Source organism: Lasioglossum baleicum, chromosome 12 (assembly GCF_051020765.1).
Source record: "Lasioglossum baleicum chromosome 12, iyLasBale1, whole genome shotgun sequence".
NCBI classification, from domain to species: Eukaryota; Metazoa; Arthropoda; class Insecta; order Hymenoptera; family Halictidae; genus Lasioglossum; species Lasioglossum baleicum.
In genome coordinates this window covers 4,467,298-4,487,525 of record NC_134940.1, presented here as the reverse complement: position 1 = coordinate 4,487,525, position 20,228 = coordinate 4,467,298, and the positions used below count along the sequence as shown (strand labels likewise).

The 20,228-nt window shown below is 34.1% G+C and overlaps 1 protein-coding gene across 3 annotated transcripts in view; it reads right to left on the bottom strand.

Annotated features, from left to right (window-relative positions):
- Nucleotides 1-15,559, bottom strand: part of LOC143214621 (uncharacterized) — a 35,204-nt gene extending 19,645 nt beyond the window's left edge. The window contains exons 1-10 of one of the 3 annotated variants that reach the window (XM_076435888.1): nucleotides 15,208-15,559; nucleotides 11,925-12,046; nucleotides 11,246-11,651; nucleotides 9,731-9,886; nucleotides 9,177-9,645; nucleotides 7,890-8,128; nucleotides 6,750-7,117; nucleotides 1,497-1,777; nucleotides 703-890; nucleotides 172-339 (exon numbers count right to left, since the gene is read on the bottom strand). In XM_076435888.1, coding sequence (XP_076292003.1) covers nucleotides 172-339; nucleotides 703-890; nucleotides 1,497-1,777; nucleotides 6,750-7,117; nucleotides 7,890-8,128; nucleotides 9,177-9,645; nucleotides 9,731-9,886; nucleotides 11,246-11,651; nucleotides 11,925-12,018 — 2,369 coding nt within the window. In that variant the 5' untranslated portion in view covers nucleotides 12,019-12,046; nucleotides 15,208-15,559. Of the gene's footprint in view, nucleotides 1-171; nucleotides 340-702; nucleotides 891-1,496; nucleotides 1,778-6,749; nucleotides 7,118-7,889; nucleotides 8,129-9,176; nucleotides 9,646-9,730; nucleotides 9,887-11,245; nucleotides 11,652-11,924; nucleotides 12,047-13,529; nucleotides 13,559-13,997; nucleotides 14,396-15,207 lie in introns of those variants that run through there. The other 2 variants (XM_076435890.1, XM_076435887.1) reach the window with 2 other exon arrangements.
- Between the last annotated feature and the right edge of the window lie 4,669 nt (nucleotides 15,560-20,228).

Genomic DNA, 20,228 nt, shown 5'->3' with positions numbered 1-20,228 from the left:
TAATTTACTCAATAGACGTATCAGTTAATACGTTTACCAAGTTAGAAGAGGCACTTTATACCAATATTGTAATGAATTTTGAAGGATTCCATGTAATAGACAAGATGAAGTAATGGTTCAATAAAAATAGGTCGAAATTATTATTTTAACGTGTTTAATCACGAGTCTTACCTTTCTCGAAGAGCAGGATCTTCCGTGCAGCCGAGAGCTTGTATCATGTCTGCTTGTTCATGAGCTGAGTTTGAATTGAAGTATTTGTTCCACAAGAATTCCCAATCATCTTTCGTTCCACTCCTAATGGCTGTGCAAAAAGCTACAGCCCTTTGGTTGGGTTTAATTCTGTGAATATGATAAGTACGTATAGAGGACAACGAAGTACATAATCTTGCAAGTATATTAATTAATAATTTTCAGCGTTTTAAAAAAGTTTGTAATTATACACATACAATGACCGAGTCTGTTACAATAAATGTGTGTCTTTAAGTACGGAAGACGTAAAATTAAACGATAAAATTATTATTACCTATGCGAGAACACACAAAATTGGGAACAATTGAGAAAGATTCATTTTCTATTGTTAACCAAAGAGATATGTATTTGTATATCTCACAATCAGGCACGTTCACGATAGAATGAATCCTATAATAAGCATTGAATTCTCAAAATTTAAGAAGGTTAGAGGAAACGTCAACGCTTTCTTACGTTAAATTATTCGTTGATTTCCATTTTTCAAATTCTTTTTTGAAGGTTTCTATGCATCCTTCGTGACCATAATTGCAAGCCCATTTATTCAGTTCACTCCTCAACAATACCGTCAATCTGTCGTCGCCCGAACGGTCCACGTAACCAACATTTTTGTATATATTGTCGATCAGTGATAACACAAACACCTGCAATAATTCATTAAATAAATCATCGTTGTTTTGCAACATTTGTGGATTACGCTGAGAAAGGTATTCATGTACAACGTGGCCCAATAACTATAAACATTATGAAAATACAATGTTTAATACGGGTTATACATATTTCGTTAACTATTAAATTTAGAACATTAGAAGCTAGATACGTTTTTACGCAGAATTTGATAGTCCATCGAATCAAGGTGACCTTGAAATCATCGAAACGCATTTACCCATATAAAAAATATTGCAACACAATCAGTGGCGGCTCAAGTCACGTGGAGGCCCCAAGCGGTAAAAATTTCGGGGCCCTCAAACTCAACTGAGAAATAGAAGTGTTGCAAGAAAACTCTCATAAACTTATTAACAGAAAAGAAAAGTAATGAAATACTTCATACCGTTACACATTAATTTATGTAAAAATTCCTAAATTTATTTAAAATTTGGGGCCCTGTGGTATCCCATGCAAGTTTTGCACACATTTTTTCATATTATTACAAATAATGAATATATTTAAGGTTGTCAGTGATTGGTCCACCCGTATAACTGGAAACTGGAAAGTATGCTAAATTATATCTACAAGCATATCAAACAAACCTTAAACTCTTCGTAATATTCCTGATGACCAGAGAAACGTCGATCAAGATAAGTTAAGCCAGAAAACGCCGACTTAAATGGCAAGTAATTCGTCTCCTGTGTGAGATACTTTAAACCGTCCAGTGCTGTTTTATATTCCAGCAAACCAGCTCTTGCCAAATTCAACGAATCGTCAACGATAGCAGCTCTATTAACATCGCTTATGTTTCGATAATCTTTGCTGTTCAGGACGTCGATGATTCGATACCAAGAAGCATTGTCGTAATTCGCCCGGTAGAAACCTATAAAAGTTACCAAAAAATACAACAATTATATCACTTTTTCAAACATTTCATTAGAGCGTGCAATAGATCTACTACGAGATCATCAGCATTTTAAAAAGATGAATTAATAACCACATCATCAGATATTTCGTAGCCTGAAAAATCATAAAGAATAGTATGCTACTTTAACAGTGTGATTGTTCAGTAGTCCTTCAGTAGATAGTATCGTTTCATGCATGTGCGGTGTTACATTTGCTTTCTACTCATGCTTGCGTGTACAATTTCAACGAATAATTGTGCAGAAATTTGAAATTTTTTAGTATTGTTACTTTTAATTGACATTTTGCATCGAATAAAAAGCCTGGATATTTTTAACAAATACGTTCATGCTAGCATTGTTTCTTCTTTTTTAAACTCCACCTTTTATAGTCGCGAACAATCGTTGCAGCCAACTTCAGCATCGAGTATTAAATAGTTGCAATGAAAAATTTAACAATGCAACGGCATAAGTGAGCTTAATGACAAATTTCCATTATGGGACTTCACACATTATTACTGTGATCAGTAAACCACTTTTATAGAACAAATTAATTTCTACATACAATATTTAGGAGTGTAAACGTAATTTTACGTAAATTTTTCCGCGCGTGGTATTGGAAAAAACACAATTTTCTCGAAATTGTGCAGGTTTAACGAATTTTCTCAACGTTAAAAAACGTTCTTACCATAATCTCCCTATTTTTCCCATATTCTGTAATGTTTCAGCTTTAATTTAAACAAAATTTCATCGCTCTACCTCATTTCTATCGAAAGTTCTTCGATTTTGTCTCCGATTTGGACGAAAGGTCCCACTGTGAGGCGTATCGGTGTGAGACCACTACTAACCCACTAACAAAACTTCTTTATTTTTCATTATTTTTTTATGGGACTTTCATCAACATGTTCGTGGCATTTTTTTAATAAACATGATAGCAAGTATGATATGATTCCGCTGATATTTACTTTTAAAATTTAATATTTACTCAAATTTCTTCCCCATGGATTGTCCTTCCTTGCGTCCGAAACTTTCATCGTTCATTACACAAGCAAATATCCCTTAGCAGTCGAGGGGTGACTTAGAGGGGTTCCATGAATATCACTGACACAGGTTTCACCGACACAATTTTCGCTGACACCAGATTTAACCGACAATAACATTGCTCGACAACGACTTTTTGACGTATTCTCCGATATTAACATAATTTCACAGCAACGTTAGCCGACTAGACATCTAATTCTTCTTACAGTGTAATAATTACATTTTTATACAAAAGTAAAAGTGTCAGTGTAGAATAGTTAAAGAATAAAATGTTAGTACCATCTTTACAAACAATATTACTATCGGATAATATTGTCGTCGACTAAAATCATTGTCGGTGAAACCTGTGTCGGTGATTTTCATGGGACCCGATTCAGACTAACGGATACAAATTGCTGTACCATTATTCACGATACTGTCTACATTCTACATTATTAAATATGTTGTTATCTAATCAGTTACTACACATGTAAGTTTTAATTGCATGAGGTATTATATCAAAAAATCATATAGAATGGAATTATTCTAGGTCGGAAGAAATGTTTAATTTCGAAGTTAAAAACGTAGTAAAATAATTCCGACTGCAAAGGTTTAACATTGGAATTGTATCATGTTTCGTCTCATTTTCATTAGCAAAATGCCACGAATATGTTGATGAAAGTCCCATAAAAAAATAATGATAAATAAAGAAGATTTGTTAGTGGATTAGTAGTGGTCTCACACCGATACACCCGACCCGTATTATGTTTACACTCCTCGGTGACCGAGACTGTCGAGCTTCGCGGCCCCTCGCATGGTATACCCGTTAAAATAATAATAATAAATATTGTAGAAATTAATCAGTTCTATAAAAGTGATTTACTGATCACAGTAATAATGTGTGAAGTCCCGTAATGATGGAGAATTGTCATTGAGCTCACTTATGCCGATGCATTGTTAAATTTTTTTATTGCAACTATTTAATACTCGATGATGAAGTTGGCTGCGACCCGCGATTTGGACAATTATCGAGTAAACACTTAAGCGATGTATTCTTGTCACTTCTCATATTAATAAATAGACTGCGGATTTTTATGCATTTATAAAGAAATTAGTTGGGCGAAATATAAAACAGTAATAAATTCGAAAAATTCAAGAATATTGTAATGTTGTTTTTAACAAAGTCATTAAGGGATGAAATCGCACAATCGATGCAAAAACAACTTATGTTGCATAAAGATCCGCAGTCTATTAATAAATCTATTTATAATTTGTAGGTATATTTCCAACTATTCAACCGTTCAACCGTTTCAGTTTACTATGTGCCACTTAAAAAACAATCTATTGATCTTAACTCGGTCTCAGTTAAGCATGAAATTTAATAATTTCTTTGATTACCTTCTGTCGTATCGGTATTGCTGTCCGTAGCTTGACTTTCATGGATGGACAAGGTAAAGCCAGTGATTAGAAACACAACCAACAAATTATTCATGATGAATGATCACTAATTTCGATCGATTTCTTATTTCATCGCGTTACTTTATAAAATTTTGATCATTGGTATAACAGCAATCATTGACTAGAATAAAGCGAGATCCGCGCGACATACATCGCTTATATACCTCTCAACTTATCGAATACTTGTATCTCAGAATTTTTACAAGAAGTGGGATATGTAGTAGCCTATCAAAATAAAATGATCAACGTCTTATCAACTCGAGACGCGTCACGTTTATGTAATTGAAAAATGTCTGGACACTTTTCGTGACAAAGGTTGAGACTATGCTATTCTATTCAGGTCTTCTAAAAACTTCTGACGGATTGCATTAAAATTCCTATTTGTTAAAATAACGCTACAGTAACGCTTTTACCGATCCACGGTGGATCCAGAAAGTATTTGAAAGTTGAATTACGAATTCTGAAGAAATCCTCGATATTTGAACCGCAATAATTTTGTTCGTGAAAACAGTACAATAATGAACCTGGTCGCATTTTAAAGCCCCGAGAGTCCCATAAAAAAAGAATTAACAATAAAGAAGTTTTGTTTACATTTAATAATGTTTACATTTTCCACTGCTCGGCGACCGAGCTTCTTGGCCTTTCGCGGGGTATTCGTTTTTCTTAGATCCTACAGGTCTCGTTTTGTTACATCGAAAATTTACTGTACTATTTTTCCCCAACGAGATTATTATAATTCAAATATTGGCGATTTCTCGAGAGTCGGAAATTTACTGTTCAAATATAATTTTTGGATCTACTGTATCTGAAGAAATAGGTATGTCGAATCATTTTCTTTGTAATCTTAATAATTCTGAATGAAAGGAGCTGAATTTAGATCAGCGACAGACTTCCACACATAGAGAAGCATTTACCACAATAATAAACATCGTTCAACAACATAAATTTATGTCATCGACTCTTAAAAAATTACAACTGTCCGTTGACTTTTGTGCGGCAGAGTAAGTCAATACATATATCCCACAATTGAGTGCCATGGTATTTTTCATGACTGGCTTAAAGCACGTTTCAATCTCTAATTATCGATTTTGATGGATCGATTCTTTTATCAACCTTATCAATCATCATTGATATATTGCGAAAGCTGTAGGTATTGTAATACGGATCAATGATTAATCAGCAAAATTGTTATCTCTCCGAGATGTATTGATTAGTTATCGTGCAACCGATAGAAGAATCATGTAATTAATTAATTATCTCTACAATCGTAATTGTCAATTCAAGTATAATATTTGAAATCTGAAAGCATTTTGATAGGCTTGAGTAGACACGGACTAGGAAACAGAAATATTCGAAATATTTATTTGGGAAGACTGCAGAGATGCGTTTTTGTTGTGTCGCTATAATGCAGTCTACGAACATAATTAGTATATTTGCAACCTACAAATTCCGACTGGCGAAAGATAAAATTGGACCAATGAAATAATGTCTGAAAAAAATCATCATGTATGTTTTTATTAATCCGAAGCTTAAGGTGTGACTGCACTGTACCTTGGGTAAACCCGGCGGCAGGTTTCGCTGCGCGTAGCGGTAGTGTCGCGCCGCGGTGAAGTAGTGAACAAGAGAAGGAGAAAAAATTTATTTAATTAAAGCTCACTTATTCAGCCGTAAATGCTGCTTCGAAATGTGTCACTGGGGCATTCGTGGACGAACCGCAGAAAAGCTAGGAGCACGAATTGACACATGAGTTTAAACAGGTTCTCTCTAGGTTCGAACAACACCGATTGTACGCAAGATTTTTCTGAAGTGTTTAGGAAGGGCGTTATGAACGTCGAACGATGGGACAATCAGACCAACAACAGGTGGCGAGGATAATTGTAACTGTTCGCAAAAATGTTTGTCCTTCTTTTAGAAAGTTTCTTAAGGTTGGTGTAGGACAATAGAGACTTGTAAATGATAGTGATTGCCACAAATACTAGTTCGGATCGTTGACCTGGCCGTACAAACCAATTTCTGATCCTTCTCTTGTTCACTGCTTCACCGTGGCGCATCACCAACGCTACGCTCAGTGGAACCTGCCACCGAGGCAGACTCTCGCCGCGTTTTTCATTAATAACTCCTTAACGAAGCCACGGAGAATATTCTCGCAAAGGAAAAAGTTACTTTAAATGATGTCAGCAGTCACCATTTCTAAGGAAATATTTTTGGGACACCCTGTGTAGCTTCTTTCCAACTGTTTCACGTTCATATAAACCAATTCTTTTTGTAGAATACGTAATAATTAGACAGCGGATCTTTGTGCGAAATAAAATTGTTGTACTTGAATTGCAGCAAACTGGAGTGAAATAGAAATGTATTTTCTATCTTAATATGCTTAATAGGTCGAAAACAATACATTTTTAAATACTTCTAATATTTTTACATTTACTGTCCATTTAAAATCCGCTGTCTAGTAATAATGAATAAACTACTCACCAGCTGATTGGACATTTAGTACCACCCATTCGCCTTCACTTCCCAGTTTGAACGTATCTTGTTGTTCGCTTATCCAACGTGACACAGTTACGTTATCGAAATTTGGATTGCTTTTGCTAGCCCACGTGATTGGTATCCACCATGTAGAATTGATGGGAGTCGATTTCAAATTTCTCAGTAGGAATCGGCTTTGACGCACAGTAGCTATACCATTTTCAATGGAAATATTCAAAACTGGAAACCCAGGTTTTGTTGTCCATGTTGACATAATTTGGTTCACTGGAGCACCGAGCTTTTTATTTTGACGATTCACCTCAGCTTGCAACTCTATCCACAGATTCTCGGGTTGCGCCACTTTCTTCTCTTTGCTGCGATAAACGTATGTATGCCGTGTTATTTTCTTTTACTATTTTTTACTGTTTTTTCGTTGCACAAGAAAGTGTATTTTCTCGTCTGAGTAACCCTTTGCACTCGGATCTACTTTAACTAAAAAATTAAACTTCCGACGTAGAGACAATTCCATTCTATATTAATTTTGTTCTTTCTATGAATATCACATCGATATAATACCTCATACAATACTTACATGTTTAGTAATTGATTAGATACCAACATATTTAATAATCTAAACAATATTTTGAATTATGGTACAGCAATTTTTAGTGGCGACTCTCTCGAGTGCTAAGGGTTGATCAGTCCGAGGAAAAGTGTAATTATGCAGGGTGACAAGAAATAACGGAGTTAAACGTTTCTTATTATAATTCTGTGAAATCGACGAATTTTGAAAAACCAAATGATAACAACCGTAACATAGACCTTTAGTATTCATATATTTAAGAAGTTTCAAAAAATCTCTGTACCAGCAGTGGGACCGAATGACGCCAGAAGAGCTGCGGCCCATAGCCGAAAATTTCATGACACGTTTGAGCCTCTGTATCGGCGCAAAGGGTGGCCATTTCGAAACTTCTTAAATATATGAATACTAAAGGTCCACATGTTATGGTTGTTATTATTTGGTTTTTCAAAATTCGTCAATTTGACAGAATTATATAATAAGAAATGATTAACTCCGTTATTTCTTGTCACCCTGTAATTGATAGAGTGCATGCATTACGTCATTATAATAAATTGCGCTATTACTTGTTCTTTAGGTAGTTTCGTAGTACTGCCTCGAATATATCGTTCCCAAAAACAAGTCTCATCATTCGCACAATGCTTGCTCCTTTATTGTACGTAATGGTATCCCCAGCTCCTTCTAATTGCGAGAAAGTAAGAACATTTCGAGTCATTGGCTCAGACGATTCGACACCATCTGCTGCGAGGGCTGTTTGATGTTGTTCCACGATAAACTGTTTCTCCATGTCCCAAGTTTTTTCAATCTGCAAGATAAATAACCATTGATATACTCGGTTCTTACTTTTCTTTACATAATGACGTAAAGAATACACGACAATCACGCCGACTAATATTGAAATAAACTTGATTTAAAAGTGAAGCTGGATATGTGAGTAGAAACTGAAATCAAAGATATATACAGAGTGTCCTCAAAAATGTTGCACTTCCTTGAAAAGAGCGATTACCGCGGCCTCAGTGAGGAATTTATGTAAAATAAGAATTTTTCAGAAGAAAAAAAATTTATTTTCTCTCTTAATATGTCCAATAGGTTGAGAAAATAATACAGAAGTATTTTTTAATTCCTCTAATGTCTAATATTTTAAATTACATGTTTAAATTACGTCTGCCCGGCGCGCCAACTGTCGATTGGCCGACTGTGCCAACTCGCGTCTAGGTCGCGCTCTGATTGGTCCGTATATTTTTCGTTAATAACTCCTAAACAAAGCCGCGGATAACATTTTTGCAAAGGAAAATGTTGCTTCAAATGATCAGAGGAACCTCCCATTTCCGGCTGTTGAAGGAATTTTGGGACACCCTGCATAGACGCGAAGGCCTCGGGGGGATTTCTTCGCATCTATCGCATATGGGTACCTATTTTTTGAGCTTTAAAGGCCGAGCCGAACGTAGAGAAGGATCCACAGGCCGGGCTGAACGTAAAGAAGGACAGCGCGTGCAAAGAGAGACCACGGCAACTGTTCGCGTCTCTTTCTTTCCCATACGCTGTCCTCCCTTACGCCCGAAACGTTCATCGTCAATTAAACCACTAAATACAGTTGAAATTATATCGTGTTTGGTCTTATTTTAATCAGGGAAATGCAACAAATGTATTGGTGATAGTTTCCTAAAACAATAAGTAATAATAAAAAAAGATTTTATATTAGTGTTACATTGTGAGAAGGCACAGGCCTTTGAATTGTGCCGACGACTGCGACTCTCCGCGTCGAGATCAGATTACTACAGTGGAGGGGATATTTCTTTTGCGTTTATGGAGGATTTACACTATTTCTATAGATTAGAGAAACTAGAAATTACCTGAGCAGTGGCGAAATATTGAAAGTACCTAGCGAATGCCTCGCTCAGCCACAAACAGCTCCACCATTCGGGTGTAACTTGATTTCCAAACCACATATGGGTTAATTCGTGGACTATCACCGACGCGACGCCCTGTTTAGCAATGTCGGAAGACGTATTCTTGTCATACAACATTCTTGACTCTCGATAAGTGACCAATCCCCAATTTTCCATCGCACCAGCGGAAAAATCAGGGACTGCTACCATATCCATTTTCGGTAGTTGATATTCTTGTTGGAATAACTTGGAAAGATATTGAAGGGCCGGCGGACCAATTGTCAGGGCATATTTTGCTTGGTTTATGGCGTCAGGTCTGGCCCAGACACTAAAGTTACCTGCTGTCAGTTTACTGAAATCTGAAATTACGGCAGCTACCAGATACGTGGACATGGGAATGCTCTCGAAGAACACATCCCAGTACATTCCCTCTCTGTAACAATAAATAATTTTCGATTGTTAATTACGCTGCAGAAAACGGGATTGCAAATGCGTGTAGATATTGGGGTTGTAATTACTTGGGTATAGTCTCCTGGAACGGCATATTACTCAAGCTGGAGTGCTCCCTGGATCTTAAAATCCAGATTCGGAACGTCGCCTTGAAGCTTGGTTCGTCGAAGCATGGGAAAGCGTGTCTTGCATGTTTCGAATGGAATTGTGTTGCAGCGAGCCACCTATGGTGTTTGTCACTTGTAAATATTTTTAATAACCAACGGTATTTTATGATTAGTGGAACGAATAGGAGCAACGTCATTCTCATATTTCACGAGAATTGTAAATTAAGGTGTATTAATTTTTGTTATACTATATGTAATAATAATAATAATATGGAATATAATTATGAAATTAAATAATACATTCATATACTATTATAAACAGGTATACTACTATAAGAAATCGTAATCTCTCTCTCTTTGGAAATACAATATACCGATTAACATTTAAACGTGAAATTAATTAATTAATTAATAACATGTTTTCCAATCAGTTCTGTGAACTTTTTCTATTATTGTGGTAACTTATCACGTTATTAAACAAACCTATGGTAAATATTTTAATCTCATCTTTTAATTTTATTTGAATAACGGTACGATCTTTAGCTTCCAACCCAATATATTTAAATTTGGTATCGTGTATCTCATTTTACACATATTACAGTAGTTCATTTTGAAATGAGCTAGTATACAATATTATAATTGGTGACCATATGAGAAAGTTAATCTTTAATTGGCAAAGTAAGATTTCAAAGACTGCATGAAAGTTTTTAGACGAACAGTATTTGGCCCATATTGATTTCAAGCAAAAATTTAAGTTATTTCTTCTCACTGCATTTACAGTTTCTGCTTGTTCTTTTCAGAGAAAAAATGTCGAAATGTTACTGTCCAAGGAATAAAATCAATGTACTGATCGTCCATCAGGAGATGGCAGTGATCCACGGGCATTTGCTGTCTTCAACAATCTACAAACTGACGGAAGACGTGTAGCGCGGAGTAGGGATATCACGTGGTCCCTATAAGAGTTTCTCACTGCCATCTCCTGACGGACGATCAGTATATCCAACAACATTTCATCAGTTAAGAGCCAACCCTTTGCACTCGGAGATATTTCACCTCGAAAATTAAACATTTCTTTCGAACTAGAATATTTCCACTCCCCACGATTCCCCACGATTTTTTCAATTTTATGGATATGAAATTGGTATAATATCTCATACAATACATAAATGTCTAGTAATTGATAGACTGCGGATCTTCATGCAAAATAAAAAATGTTTGCATTGACTGGAGGACACAGGAGCCAAATCAAAATTGCATTCTTCTTTTAATTATCCTATATCGAGCTGAAATGAATACACTGGTGTCCTTAAAACGTGTCAATTTTCGTCATAAATGCATAAAATCCGCAGTCTAGTAATTGATTAGATACTGACATATTTGGCGCTTCCATTCAAGTGCTGAAGGTTAACTATGTATGATGGTGAAAATATTAGTATGTATTTGAAATGAGTTATCCAATAGCCAGCAGACTTTTACCTAACGTTTCCTTTCGAATCTACATACGAACTTCTATAAAATCCAATCATGTCATTTCGGAGTATTCCGGAATAGTTAAAGTCGATAGTAATCTTCGATCCCTTTTTCAAAGGCTGCTTTAATTTAATGCTAAACTTTTCCGTTTTCTGGTCGTGTTTTGATTGCATTATATCCAGCCTTGCACCATTTCCATCAGAATATGATACAGACAGTAGATCTACATTGATGTTTCCATGATTGAGAGTTATGGTATCGGTTGTTTCTTCCACAGAAGCATTGATCTGCGTGGTCCCGTCGAATAGGAAGTCATCTCCCAAGTGCGGCATTAGCATAATTTCATAGCTAATAGGAACGATCGTTTTTGGCAGTCGAAGGTCCAAAACATCGTTGCCTTCCACCAATGTGTCTGCGCAATGAAAGTAGAATTATATTTGAAGATTAGTGCAAGAGCAGGTTTTACATTGCCCCTCATCAACAATTATCGTAGATACTTGAATAAGTTTCTGCCATCTTTTTGGCAAATAAAAGTTCTTTGTTTGAATAGAAAAAATAGAGAGCTGAAGCTAATACATGGACGTTCTTCAATATTTTTAACATGTCCACTGCTTTAAATTGCACGTCCACATTTTTGTCACAAATGCACAAAAATCCGCAGTCGAGTTATTATCTTAATATTTACCTGCGGCGTTGTTGGTCGTATCGCTCGCTCCATAACATCCCGCGCAGATCACAACAAGACAAATGACTAAATGATCCAGCCAGGAGAAATTCATGATGCCTCGTCGAAATTCTTTCCGTTTGCTAAAGTCAAGAAAATTTTCCATTATCATCAGAAATAGAAAAATACGTCTATACACGCGTATAAAAATGATGAGAAATATACAGTTACTCGAATTAATATTCGGACGCTCTAAAAAAGACGATAACTATTTTAATATTGTAATATACGATCTGAACTTTTTTTGGGGAGCTAGATCAATTAGTTTACTACAGGATGTGAAAAGAAATTTTTTCGAAAATTGCAATTCATCGGAATTGTAGAAAAAATATTGAAAATTACATTTTACAACTTTTTTTTATGTGGGCCTATATTGAAAATTTAAGAAATACGATTTGTATAGAGATCTGTGTCAATTAAAAAATATTCGGAAAATTTCGTCAAAATCGGTCAACGTTGCAACCAGCTACAAACCAGAGGTGGGCATTATTTGGCGAAAAAAATATTTGAAATACTATTTAATATTTTAGATTTTATTTTGCTTAAAGAAAATAGTATTTTATTTGAAGAATCGGAACCTCGTAGTAAAATATTTCTATTTGAACAATCTGAAACTCGAAATAAAATATTTCTATTTTAACAATTTCATCCACAAAATAAAATATTTCTATTTTAGTAATCTGAAACACAAAGTAAAATATTTCTATTTTAATCATCTGAAACACGAAGTAAAGTATTTCTATTTTAATAATCTGAAACACAACATAGAATATTTTATTTTTTACATTTTGCTATTTGTTGTAGCACAAACTTTCAAAGATGGTAAAAATGGCAGATTTTCACGATTTTCGGTCTATGTGTATCTAAGAATTCTTACATCTATCAATGCCTGTCGTTTTTCCCCAGATTAACCGATTACGATGAAACCTTCGCAGTGCATATAATTGACTCAGACCTACAAAAACGTACTTCTTAAATTTTCAATATAGGCCCGCATGAAAAAGTTGTAAAATACAACTTTTAGTATTTTTTCTACAATTCCGATCAATTGCTATTTTCGAAAAAAATTTCTCTCACATCCTGTGGTAAACAAATTGCTCTAGCTTCCCAAAAATGTTCAAATCATATAGTACAGTATTTAAAAAGTTATCGTCTGTTTTAGAGCGTCCGAATATTAATTCGAGTAACTGTACATTGTATGTACATATAGTAAACAAGTACTATATCAGGTAGTAAACGATGATAATCGCAATAATAATGATAATAATAACCGTATCATAAGAGAAATGTGTACATAAGAAATAATTTGTCGTGTTGTTGGTATATATATGTACATGGCAAGTTAATATCGTACGTAATCTGATACAAAACTACACAATGTCGATATAGGTGATACTACGTAGTGAACTCTTATCGGTCATACATAATCTCGCAGATGACATTGTGCGTTGTAGATGTATGTATATGTATATGTGTCTATTTACAAAGCGCTAGACTAATAAGAGTTACCGATTGTATTTAATCCCTTAAATATAAAAAAAGTGCAATGTACGATTCCATTAATACCTAACAAGCTCCATTTATCAATGATTAGTTGCACGGAATTAATCGTAACTTTATTGCACGTTTTATTATTTAATAAACTTAATCATTAGATTTAAATACGGTATACCACACATTGATGAACAACCAGACAACAATTTATCGAACAGTATGCCTTTCGATAAGAAACGGTGAAATTTAATTATAAACGTGACAGGAATCATGGTCGAAAATTTTGATTGAAAGTGATGAAAAGAGAGTGTTGATCTTCTACAGATATACACGTGCTGTTAGTTTATCAGGCTTCAATACGTCACTGTTCACGAGCCACATGTGTATGTAATTTTCTTTAATTGTTTTTATAGCAGAAATAGTGCTACTTTTTCGGCAACAACTGCATGCTTATTTCACCGACAATAAGCTTCTTCCTGTTTCGAAATTATACCCTAATCTAGAATTGTTCCCCGTGCGAAAGTGAAGTTTAAATAATACCTCGTTTTCTTCTACGGCGTATCATTCAAATATTTTGATTTCTAGACGGGGTGCTTTGTAAGGGTGAGACTCCACAATTATATTCACAAATATTTCATCGACGTTGCTTTGTCCGATCATGAAACTTTAACCGTCCACCAGTAAAGAACAGAAATACCATGACCTTTTGTTCATAAACATGCAACTACTGAGATAACAGTTGCGTTACTTAACTCGATCACTATCTTCGTTTGTTTTGTTAATATGTACATCTATGTATAATTATTGTGGAATATCTGATTAGTTCATTATAAATAATTTCAATTTGTTTTATCATTCCAGTTCATTTCATTATAAATCATTCCAGTTCACTTCATTATAAATCATTTCAGTTCATTTCATTATAGTTCATTATATCATTGAGAATACAATAGACAATATTTAATACAAATATTCTAAATATGCTACAGCTTTGAGTAGTGTATAATGTGCAAAAAGTTCTATTTTCTAAACTCAGAAACAAAATTATCTAGTCACATCGAAAACATCTTAATTCTTTCATTAAGAACTTTTGTCACCATTTTGTGCTTGCAGTTGAAAATATTCCGACAACGTCGATGCTCAGAATTGGATGAAATTTAAGAAAAAGCTTCTTTTTTGACTAAAATGATGACTGTCAGAAGGATTTTTAGTTTTACCATTTTAATGTCACTTTCTACCTTACCAAGACTACTCGTGATGATCGTACTGATATATCTGTAGAAACAGTTGCCAAAAATCCGTCTGACATTCATCATTTTAGTCAAAAAAGAACCTATTTCCAAAATTTCTGAACATGAACGTTATCGGAAACACAGTCAAAATTTTTATTATATTCATCATATTCAGAAACCAGTATAAGGAGCCACATAAACGTTTACTTCTTTTCCGAATGATTTCAATGAATTGAAAATAATATTCGAACGAAAGTTTCAAGATTAAGATTCAAAGATAAAATCCAGATTCATAGATTTATTCAATATTATATTTTCCGTTCTATTACATTTTGCCGTTTTCGACGTATCTTATCATGTTGTTGAATAAGCCTACTTTATCTTCGAGTTTTAATTTCGAATCTTTCTATGAATTCTTTAAAACTGCTTTACTGTTTCACAAGTTGATCTACTAATTTTTACTACAAATCCAAAAAACCCGCAGCCTATTAATGACGTATACAGTTGTTGTGTCTCACATTGTCGAAGCTTCTCCTGCGTTAATTCTTCGTACAGTCTTCACCGCATCGTTCGTAGAGTCACATGTTTCATGGAGAAGTAACTATCACCATTGGTAGAAATGAGTTTCTCTCGAAGAAATGAAAGTTACGATGACAATTCCCGTCACGATTATTTCACTGCCACGGACCATCGATCACTGGTCACATTAGAACACGCGATCGATTGTCATACGATTCTTTTATCGATGTTATATGTATACCGTATAAAAATGTACAACTATTGTATGCAGGACCAGTGTGAGCCAAGTATGTATCTCGATCACGCGCGCTATGCTCACTGAAGGACTGCTCCCACTTCTGAATGTTTTCGGTGTGTATTTAGGATTAAGTATCGTCGATTATCTTATCAGTTGCTTAAACATTCACAATATTTACGTTCTCTTTACCGCGATACCACAACCGTTGATTGAAATTAACAAAACGATAGTCTGCCATTTTTAGTTCGAAGGACTAGCGTGGTCACTATTCGCAATCGTCGAAGAGATTTTTCTAGTTTATACAATTTGGCTACTCGAAGGAAAGGAAAATGATAAAACGCTGAAGAAACAATGTGCGGCATCTTTCTCACTCTTGGTATCAATAGATATGACGACACGGACGCATGAATATGCATATTAATGAACGTTGCGCAAGACTATTATATGTATAGACTACATCCTCTGTAAATCGATTACACATATAGATGGACGTGTAAATCATTGTAATTATTTTCGCGTAATTTGAATACTAATCGCAAAAATTAGCCTGTGATCAATAGACAGCGGACAACGAGTAAGTGTAATTGATAATAGTAAAAATATTAGAAGAACTTTAAAATATTATTTTCAACTTTAAATAAATTCCTGTGCACTCACAATTTTCCTTTTTCGCACTATTTTTATTTCGCAATTTGGAAAATACGCCCACTAACGATGTGGGCTAAATGCAATAATAAAACTCGTCGTATATAAAGGAAATATTAATATAAATATGTTTGCTTTCTCGTCATGCACAGAATGAGCAAATTAGACAATGATTTAAGGGAGATTTGAATCACCTACGCACATTCAGAACATTTTTTTCGGCAATATCTACTGTCATTATCATTGTTAAAAATATTAAAAAGTGAGCTAGTGTTTTGTGTTTTCTGAAGTAGACTGTCCACTATTTTATATTTGGTAAAAACTCAAAGAAATTCATCACTTCATTCGCATTTCTCTAAAATATCATTTCCCCCTTCATAGTAACTAAATGATAATTACAATCCAAATGGTTTATTCGAAAGAATTGACTTTAGAAATTTAAAAGATCGGTATATAACATCGATAAAAGAAGAAAGTGTCACTCGAACCATGTTCATTGAAAACGTTTCGTTACAAGAAGAATTTTCTTGTTTTTCTGACCGTGTTGTTTTGAAAGTTATTTGAAAAGAGAATTAGCTGTACGCAGAATGTTTTGTTACCCGAGAATTCTAAATGTTGCAACTTCGTTGCGCTGTTAACCGACTGATTTAAAAATAACATTGCGAACGCGGTAAACGGGAGATATGAACATTTGCATAAGTTGCTTCGTGTGCAAATTAATCAGGAATATTATAAATAATGCATCACGCATACAAATTACGAAGGAACATGATTTCACTGAAGAGCGATTCGAATTCGGGGAAAAAAATTTCTAATTCCAAGGAGAAAAATTGGTTTTTTACAATTGCATGAATCAGCCTGTGTATTGTACTCAGTTGGACATTGTGTCGCAGAAAAGCACGAATCCATCACCTTCCCTTATCACCTTTGTATATGCATGTCAGAATTTGTTTTCAATATAAAATTCGATGTGCGATGTCAGATAAAACAGACTCCAGACTGTCAATTTCCTCGCGACCATATCAGATAACATTTAATGGCTTTGCCAATCTCATCTCCACGTCCTTGTGCATTGTGCAGCCGTCTGCCTGGCTTTGCTATTTAACAATTTATCCAGAAATCGAACGAAACCAGACTAAATTTAGAAAGGTTCAATTTTGAAAGGTTATTAAAAAATCACACAGCTAACAAAGACTTCCATTTCTTCCGCGATAGTTCCCTTCTGCGTTAACCCTTAGCACTTGAGTTGCCACTAAAAATTGCTGTACCATTCTTCAAAATATTGTGTACATTATTAAATATGTTGGTATCGAATCAATTACTAAACATTTAAGTATTGTATGAGGTATTATATCAATTTTATTAGATGATTGCAGCAATTCGTAGTCGATTTGAAAATAAAATTCAATGGTTAAATTTTAAAGATTTGATTATTAGATTACTACAGTGGACTGAACAACTTTCATCTGAAACATTTTTGCGTATCAACAATATTTTTGGAGATATTCGTCTGTAAGGCTTTATAATGTTCACCCTGCATATTCATGGTAATGAAAACCTTTAATTATAAATATCTTAAAAACTGTTGAGTATCTGCGCCTATAATGGGGTACACACGTTAACAGGAGAACGGGATCTATAACTGTACAAAGTTTCAATCAATTATTAGACTCATCGACCTTGCACTCTCCTTTTCAGATAGTCACGTGACCGGATTCAAGGTCATTCAAGATCGTTGAAGGTGAGAACTGCGATGGAAAATATTTCAATTCGAGGAACTCTAACATTACACTACAGTCCAATTCGTTTCACTATTAATAAATTGATCTTCAGTAGCATTAATTATTTTTATATAATGCATACAGTAGTTTGTTCTTAAATTCATGGAGTCTTTCAACTATTTGAAATTTCACAAACCCAGTTGTGCCATAAGTGCATAAAATCCGCAGTCTATTAACAATAGATATTCAGGTCTTCTTTGTAATAAACATTTCTGAACTTAACAATTATCGCATTCCGTATAAATTCGTGTTCTTTCGCGTTCTAATTTCTGATTTACCGAGATTTAGTTCTACAGAGAGTGATCTGTAGTCCTTATCGTGCTTTCGTTTATTCAGTCTGATTTCAGTTTTGTTGTTTTTTTCATCGGCGTGGTTCATATTTGTTAGATTGTATTGAAATCTCCATGACGAGTCTGACTCGTTAAAAAACTACGAATTTTGGAGGATGATCATCGAGATTGTTACATAAAACTAGCACACAATAATTCGTTTTTTTTTCATTTATTTTATAGTAACTTAATAAACATGATGTCTTCATCGAGTTTTTATTGTACAGATTCGAAAATATCTGTCTAATGAGAACACGTTCGTAGGTTCCTAAGAGTAACAATTCTTTTCGTTGCAATTGCACAGAGGCTGATGACTCGTCGAATAAATATAAAAAAGTAAACTGTACTTACGTGCGTAATGCAATAGCGGTATAATCTTCGTATTATTAAAAAACTTAATTAGCCCATGTTACTGTATTAGCACTAAATCGTATTCATCTTATCTACATCCAACTATATTAGAAGAAACTGTTACTTTTCTTGGAAACGGCATTCTATTCATCACAGTACGAACTAGATTTCTTAATCTTTGCGTATACAGACCTGATTAACTGAATCAAGAATTGCTTTTAAGCCAAGTAAATACAGATTCCATTGAAGGCTGATAATGCAGTAAAAAGTTTTATGACGAGACTTCTATACTTAAAAGTCGTTTCTACTGATAATTTTAGCGACCGAACACGGTTTATCAAATTCGCAAAATTGAATGAAGTCTGTATACGTGAAATTCAAAATTGTAGAAAAATTTAAAAATTTGAAGATGTCGATATATGATTTCTCCTCTATTAAAATGATCTGGGGATGAAATAACATTCGATTTCGTTTCAATTTCTTGCGATCAACGCAAACAAGTTTTATTTTGCATGAACATCCGCAATCTGTTGATTAAACAGCAGAAGACACAATATATTTCACATATGTTTATTGAATAGTCCTTTAACGTGAAATATGTTGAATAATTATACAATAGTAATAGGACTGTTGATAACAACGATAATAGAAGGTAATGTTGTGCATCACAATGCTGTTTTCAGTAAAGGTACACAGAGTTTACAAATAAAATGAATGAATTTGTTGTATAATATGATGAACATCCGGAAGAAAATTTCGTTTTGAACTTCCACGCTGTTTATTTCGTTAAATATACAATATCATGTCGATAGAATTGTTATATTGCGGGGGAGCCACTGCTGAATTTAATACTACATACTGAGAATACCAGTTATTCGATGAATAATAATACCAGCCAGTGACGTACATATCCTAATCTTGAGATTGTTTGTTAAAAAATATCTCCAAGATAATATCTCGTTGAGCAACCTTTGAGAGTGCCGACAATTTCCTAAGAAAATTCTAGTGAACGAAACTCTCACATTCTCGTTATCAAAATCGATTAACTCTAAAAAAGAAATTATGTCATTTTTGTATCAAAACCCTTGATATCTCAGTAATTCATCGGATAATCGATTGCTGTTTTCGCGCCTGAACGGAGACCTGTTCATTTCGAAATACAGTAACATTTATTTTTAGAGTACAACATACGTTTTGTATGTTATATTATAAAAGAAATTTAACAAATTTTTTTTATCCATAATATAAACAAAAGCAGATGATATATAAAACACAAGACTTTACACAGTTCTTGAAATTATAATTATATTATTTACAAAGAAAGGGGCTCTTTTTCTTTTGCAGTTTGCAGGTTTTTATTTTGCATAAAGATCCACAGCCTATTATTGAAATGTAAATATTTCTTAAAATTCTTCTTTTAAATGAAAAAAATGTTGTTAAAAATGACTAACATTCAGTTAGTATGAACTTCACCTTATAATGATTTCATAATGAATTCTTCATTTAGAGTGATTTCATTATTCGAAATATAATGATTATGATGTTTTATTATTATTGCAACTTCTCGTAATGTAAACAAACACTATCATTTCTAAAATGTATTGTCTCGAATACAAGCGTTGCGTTAAAAATTCAATACCTACTGTTGTTACTGTTTATTCCGTACAGAGTGTAAT